The sequence below is a fragment of the Oncorhynchus tshawytscha genome, linkage group LG22 (assembly GCF_018296145.1).
Source record: "Oncorhynchus tshawytscha isolate Ot180627B linkage group LG22, Otsh_v2.0, whole genome shotgun sequence".
Taxonomy (NCBI): domain Eukaryota; kingdom Metazoa; phylum Chordata; class Actinopteri; order Salmoniformes; family Salmonidae; genus Oncorhynchus; species Oncorhynchus tshawytscha.
Window position 1 is genome coordinate 45,465,287 of NC_056450.1, and position 7,500 is coordinate 45,472,786.

The window sequence follows — 7,500 nt, forward strand, 5'->3', positions numbered from 1 at the left end:
TCTCTCTCTCTCTCTCTCTCTGTTAACATTGCCAAAGCAAGAGAAGTATATAGTAAACAAAAGTGAAATAAACAATAAAATTTGAACAGTAAATATTATACTCACTATATATATCCCACTATATACAATGTTATAACGATGTGCAAATGGTTAAAGTACAAAAGGGAAACTAAATAAACAGAAATATGGGTTGTATTTACAATGGTGTTTGTTCTTCACTGGTTGCCCTTTTCTTGTGGCAACAGGTCACAAAACAGGTCACAAATCTTACTGCTGTGATGGCACACTGTGGTATTTCACCCAATAGATATGGGAGTTTATCGAAACTTTGTTTTCGAAATCTTTGTTGGTTTGTGTAATCTGAGGGAAATATGTGTCTCTAATATGGTCATACATGTCTCTCTCACCCTCTCTCTCTTTGGTTTTGTCTCTCCCTCGTTCTTCATATTTCTCTCTGTTTATCCCTATCAATACCTCTTCTCTCTCCAGGATATAGAAGGTATTAAACAATAGATCCAAGATGGCGTAGCAGTCAGACGTCTTTGTCTCGTCTCGTCCGATGTATATATATTTTTATATATTTTTCTTCGCAAACTTTTTCATGTTTTCCTAAACCTTGAAAATACTCTCCTTCAACTCTCCTCCTCACCCAATATGGCGTGGATCTTTTTATTTTTTTTAAGTATTTCTATTTCCCTCCGAACTGGAATCCCTCAACTGAAACTACCATATAAGTCAGCTAACCACTGCTAGCAGTCATCAGCTAGCCTTTAGCTCGGAAAGCTCTCACCAGTTCGTAAAACGCGTTTCAAACCAGAACATACCGGACCTATACTGCCGGTACGGTGCACGGAACCCCGCCGATCTTTCACGACTGGAAAAGCGACATAATCTGCCCGAGGATTCCAACAGGCCCCTCAGGTGCGACGTCCCCTGAAGGCCCATTCAGCTAACCACAGCCTGCTAGCTATCTATAGCATATTGGACTGTTAGCTGATCCACCGGCCAGTTTCTTGGAACACTATACCCAATTGGACTTGGACCCCTCTGCTACTTGGAACCCTATTTATTCCACGACTGGTCTATCGACATCACCGCACGAGGAGGCAAAAACAGACTTTCCCGCATCGCAACATCCCTCTAAGGCCTTTCTGCTAGCTTGCTAGCCCCGGCCTGCTAACTGCTAGCTCGCTAGCCCCGGCCTGATAACTGCTAGCTTGCTAGCCCCGGCCTGCTAACTGCTAGCTTGCTAGCCCCGGCCTGCTAACTGCTAGCTTGTTAGCCCCGGCCTGCTAACTGCTAGCTTGCTAGCCCTGGCCTGCTAACTGCTAGCTTGTTAGCCCCGGCCTGCTAACTGCTAGCTTGCTAGCCCTGGCCTGCTAACTGCTAGCTTGCTAGCCCTGGCCTGCTAACTGCTAGCCTGTTAGCCCTGGCCTGCTAACTGCTAGCTTGCTAGCCCCGGCCTGCTAACTGTCTGAATCGCTGTGTCCCCAGTCAGCCCAACCACTCACTGGACCCATATGTTCACTTGGCTACACATGCCTCTCTCTAATATCAATATGCCTCGTCCATTACTGTCCTGGTTACTGATCACTGTCTTATTTCACTGTAGAGTCTCTAGCCCTGCTCAATATGCCTTAACCAACCATGTTGTTCCACCTCCTACATATGCGATGACATCACCTGGTTTAAACGTCTCTAGAGACTATATCTCTCTCATCATTACTCAATGCCCAGGTTTACCTCCATTGTACTCCCATCCTACCTTACCTTTGTCTGTACATTATGCCATGAAACCATGCTATTGTTCCCAGAAACCTGCCCCTTTTACTCTCTGTTCCGAACATGCTAGACAGCCAGTTCATATAGCATTTAGCCGCACCCTTATCGTACTTCTCCTCTGTTCCTCTGGTGATGTGGAGGTTAATCCAGGCCCTGCAGTGCCTGGCTCCACTCCCACTCCCCAGGTGCTCTCTTTTGTTGACTTCTGTAACAGTAAAAGCCTTGGTTTCATGCATGTTAACATTAGAAGCCTCCTCCCTAAGTTTGTTCTATTCACTGCTTTAGCACACTCTGCCAACCCGGATGTCTTAGCCGTGTCTGAATCCTGGCTTAGGAAAACCACCAAAAACCCTGAAATCTCCATCCCTAACTATAACATTTTCCGCCAAGATAGAACTGCCAAAGGGGGCAGTGTTGCAATCTAAACAATTCGAGCTTCTACTTTTAAAAATCCACCTTTCCAGAAACAAGTCTCTCACCGTTGCCGCTTGCTATAGACCACCTTCTGCCCCCAGCTGTGCCCTGGACACCATATGTGAATTGATTGCCCCCATCTATCTACTGAGCTCGTGCTGCTAGGTGACCTAAACTGGGACATGCTTAATGGCCATCCTACAATCTAAGGTTGATGCCCTCAATCTCACACAAATTATCAATGACTGCCTCATTGCCTGTGTCCGTAATGGGTCTGCGGTCAAACGACCACCCCTCATCACTGTCAAACGCTCCCTAAAACACATCAGCGAGTAGACCTTTCTAATCGACCTGGCCCGGGAATCCTGGAATGACATTGACCTCATCCCGTCAGCAGAGGATGCCTGGTTATTATTTAAAAGTGCCTTCCTCACCATCTTAAATATGAGTGCTCCATTGAAATAATTTAGAACTAGGAATAGATATAGTCCTTGGTTCACTCCAGATCTGTCTGCCCTTGACCAGCACAAAAACATCCTGTGGCGTTCTGCATTAGCATCGAATAGCCCCCGCGATATGCAACTTTTCAGGGATGTTAGGGACCAATATACACAGGCAGTTAGGAAAGCTAAGGCTAGCTTTTTCAAACAGAAATTTGCATCCTGTAGAACAAACTCAAAAAAGTTCTGGGACACTGTAAAGTCCATGGAGAATAAGAGCACCTCCTCCCATCTGCCCACTGCTCTGGGGCTAGGAAACACTGTCACCACCGATAAATCCACAACAATTGATCATTTCAATAAGCATTTTTCTACGGCTGGCAATGATTTCCACCTGGCTACCCCTACCCCGGTCAACAGCCTGCACTCCCCACAGCAACTCGCCCAATCCTCCCCCATTTCTCCTTCACCCAAATCCAGATAGCTGATGTTCTGAAAGAGCTGCAAAATCTGGACCCCTCAAATCAGCCGGGCTAGACAATCTGGACCGGCTCTTTTTAAAATGATCTGCCGAAATTGTTGCAACCCCTATTACTAGCCTGTTCAATCTCTCTTTCGTATCGTCTGAGATTCCCATAGATTAGAAAGCTGCCACAGTCATCTCCCTCTTCAAAGGGGGAGACACTCTAGACCCAAACTGCTACAGACCTATATCTGGCCTACCCTGCCTTTCTAGGGTCTTCGAAAGCCAAGTTAACAAACAGATCCCTGACCATTTCGATTCTCACCGTACCTTCTCTATGCAATCCGGAGCTGGTCATGGGTGCACCTCAGCCACGCTCACGGTCCTAAACGGTATCATAACCGGCATCGATTAGAGACATTACTGTGCGGCCGTATTCATCGACCTGGCTAAGGCTTTCGACTCTCAATCACAACATTCTTATTGGCAGACTCGACAGCCTTGGTGTCTCAAATGATTGCCTCGCCTGGTTCACCAACTACTCTGATAGAGTTCAATATGTCAAATCGGAGGGCCTGTTGTCCGGACCTCTGGCAGTCTCTATGGGGGTGCCACAGGGTTCAATTCTCGGGCCGACTATCTTCTCTGTATACATCAATGATGTCGCTCTCGCTGCTGGTGATTTGTTGATCCACCTCTTCGCAGACGACACAATTCTGCATACCTCTAGCCTTTCTTTGGACACTGTGTTAACTGACCTCCAGATGAGCTTCAATGCCATTCAACTCTCTTTCCAACTACTCTTAAATGCAAGTAAAACTAAATGCATGCTCTTCAACCGATCGCTGCCCGCACCTTTCCGCCTATCCAGCATCAATACTCTGGACGGTTCTGAATATGTGGACAACTACAAATACCTAGGGGTCTGGCTAGACTGTAAACTCTCCTTCCAGACTCATATTAAACATCTCCAATCCAAAATTAAATCTAGAATCAGGTTGCTATTTTGCAACAAAGCATCCTTCACTCGTGCTGCCAAACATACCCTCGTAAAACTGACCATCCTACCGATCCTCTACTTCGGCGATGTCATTTACAAAATAGCCTCCAACACTGTACTCAACAAATTGGATAATAGTCTATCACATTGCCAAAGCCCCATATACTACCCACCATTGCAACCTGTATGCTCTCGTTGGCTGGCCCTCGCTTCATACTCGTTGCCAAACCCACTGGCTCCAGGTCATCTATAAGTCTTTGCTAGGTAAAGCCCCGCCTTATCTCAGCTCACTGGTCACCATAGCAGCACCCACCCGTAACACGCGCTCCAGCAGGTATATTTCACTGGTCACCCCCAAAGCCAATTCTTCCTTTGGCCGCCTCTCCTTCCAGTTCTCTGCTGCCAATGACTGGAACGAACTGCTAAAATCTCCGAAGCTGGAGACTCATATCTCCCTCACTAGCTTTAAGCACCAGCTGTCAGACCAGATCACAGATCACTGCACCTGTACATAGCTCATCTGTAAATTGCCCATCCAACTACCTCATCCCCATACTGTATTTATTTATCTTGCTCCTTTGCACCCCAGTATCTTTACTTGCACATTCATCTTCTGCACATCTACAATTCCAGTGTTTAATTGCTGTATTGTAATTACTTTGCCACCATGGCCTGTTTATTGCCTTACCTCTCTTATCCTACCTCATTTGCACATGCTGTATACAGATTTTTCTACTGTATTATTGACTGTATGTTTGTTTATTCCATGTGTAACTGTGTTGTTTGTGTCGAACTGCTTTGCTTTATTCTTGGCCAGGTCGCAGTTGCAAATGAGAACTTGTTCTCAACTAGCCTACTTGGTTAAATAAAGGTGAAATAAATTAAATTCCCTCTCCAGGATATAGCTGGTATTAAACCATACCTCTTCTCTCTCTGCAGGGTTCAGCTGGTATTAAACCATACCTCTTCTCTCTCTGCAGGGTTCAGCCAGTATTAAACCATACTTCTCTCTCTGCAGGGTTCAGCTGGTATTAAACCATACCTCTTCTCTCTCTGCAGGGTTCAGCCAGTATTAAACCATACTTCTCTCTCTGCAGGGTTCAGCTGGTATTAAACCATACCTCTTCTCTCTCTGCAGGGTTCAGCCGGTATTAAACCATACTTCTTCTCTCTCTGCAGGGTTCAGCCGGTATTAAACCATACCTCTCTCTCTGCAGGGTTCAGCCGGTATTAAACCATACCTCTCTCTCTGCAGGGTTCAGCCGGTATTAAACCATACCTCTTCTCTCTCTGCAGGGTTCAGCTGGTATTAAACCATACTTCTCTCTCTCCAGGGTTCAGCTGGTATTAAACCATACCTCTTCTCTCTCTCCAGGGTTCAGCCGGTATTAAACCATACCTCTTCTCTCTCTGCAGGGTTCAGCCAGTATTAAACCATACTTCTCTCTCTGCAGGGTTCAGCTGGTATTAAACCATACCTCTTCTCTCTCTGCAGGGTTCAGCCGGTATTAAACCATACCTCTTCTCTCTGCAGGGTTCAGCCGGTATTAAACCATACCTCTCTCTCTGCAGGGTTCAGCCGGTATTAAACCATACCTCTTCTCTCTCTGCAGGGTTCAGCCGGTATTAAACAATACCTCTTCTCTCTCTGCAGGGTTCAGCCGGTATTAAACCATACCTCTCTCTCTGCAGGGTTCAGCTGGTATTAAACCATACCTCTCTCTCTGCAGGGTTCAGCTGGTATTAAACCATACCTCTTCTCTCTCTGCAGGGTTCAGCTGGTATTAAACCATACCTCTTCTCTCTCTGCAGGGTTCAGCTGGTATTAAACCATACCTCTTCTCTCTGCAGGGTTCAGCCGGTATTAAACCATACCTCTTCTCTCTCTGCAGGGTTCAGCTGGTATTAAACCATACCTCTTCTCTCTCCAGGGTTCAGCCAGTATTAAACCATACCTCTTCTCTCTGCAGGGTTCAACCGGTATTAAACCATACCTCTTCTCTCTCTGCAGGGTTCAGCCGGTATTTAACCATACCTCTCCTCTCTCTCCAGGGTTCAGCCAGTATTAAACCATACCTCTTCTCTCTGCAGGGTTCAGCCGGTATTTAACCATACCTCTCCTCTCTCTGCAGGGTTCAGCCGGTATTTAACCATACCTCTTCTCTCTCTGCAGGGTATAGCCGGTACAGACGTGGCCAAGGAGGCATCTGACATCATATTAACGGACGATAACTTCAGTAGCATAGTGAAGGCTGTGATGTGGGGGAGGAACGTCTACGACAGCATCTCCAAGTTCCTCCAGTTCCAGCTGACTGTCAACGTGGTGGCTGTCATAGTGGCCTTCACTGGGGCCTGCATTACACAGGTAACAAACACACACAGCTGACTGTCAACGTGGTGGCTGTCATAGTGGCCTTCACTGGGGCCTGCATCACACAGGTAACAAACACACACACACAGGTATCAAACACACACAGCTGACTGTCAACATGGTGGCTGTCATAGTGGGCTTCACTGGGGCCTGCATCACACAGGTAACAAACACACTCTCACACACAAATGCACACACACATTGTGGGTGTCAACAGTGGCTTTTCACACATTCTCCTCCCCCCACCAACCCTCTTGCCCCCCCAGGACTCTCCTCTGAAAGCAGTCCAGATGTTATGGGTTAACCTCATCATGGATACCTTCGCCTCTCTTGCCCTAGCAACAGAACCACCCACAGAGTCCCTGTTGCTACGTAAACCCTACGGCCGCAACAACCCTCTCATCTCCTTGACGATGTTGAAGAACATCCTGGGTCACGGAGTCTACCAGCTCATCATTATCTTTAGTCTCCTGTTTATAGGTACACACACACACACACACACTTTTTCTCTCCTCCTATTTCTTCCTATCCATTACTTACATTCTCCTCCCTGTCCTCATTCATCATCTTTCCTCCAGTTCTCTTTTCCATAAGAACTTAATAATTTTTTGACAGTTTATCTCTCCTCTTCCCTCCCTTTTCTCTCCTTCTCTCCTCCTCTCTACCCTCCTTTTCTCTTCCCTCTCCACTCTCCTCCTCTCTACCCTCTCCCTTCCTCTCTCCTCCCTCTCCTCTCCTCTCTCCTTTAGGAGAGCGTATCTTCAACATAGACAGTGGTCGTAAAGCTCCGCTCCACTCCCCTCCGTCAGAACACTACACCATCATTTTCAACACCTTCGTCCTCATGCAGCTCTTTAATGAGATCAACGCCAGGAAGATCCATGGAGAACGCAACGTCTTCGACGGAATCTTCTCTAACCCAATCTTCTGTTCTATCGTGTTCGGAACCTTAGTTATCCAGGTAGGACACACACACGGACACATGGACACACACTGACACACACACAAGCACTGACACACACGCACACAC

General features: G+C 46.8%; 1 protein-coding gene across 1 annotated transcript in view; it reads left to right on the forward strand.

Moving 5' to 3' along the window:
• Positions 1-7,500, forward strand: part of LOC112221360 (plasma membrane calcium-transporting ATPase 3) — a 143,793-nt gene that overhangs the window by 120,937 nt on the left and 15,356 nt on the right. The window contains exons 22-24 of the mRNA XM_042304342.1: positions 6,273-6,464; positions 6,737-6,950; positions 7,220-7,431. Of these exons, the coding sequence (XP_042160276.1) occupies positions 6,273-6,464; positions 6,737-6,950; positions 7,220-7,431 (618 nt within the window). The remainder of the gene's footprint in view (positions 1-6,272; positions 6,465-6,736; positions 6,951-7,219; positions 7,432-7,500) is intronic.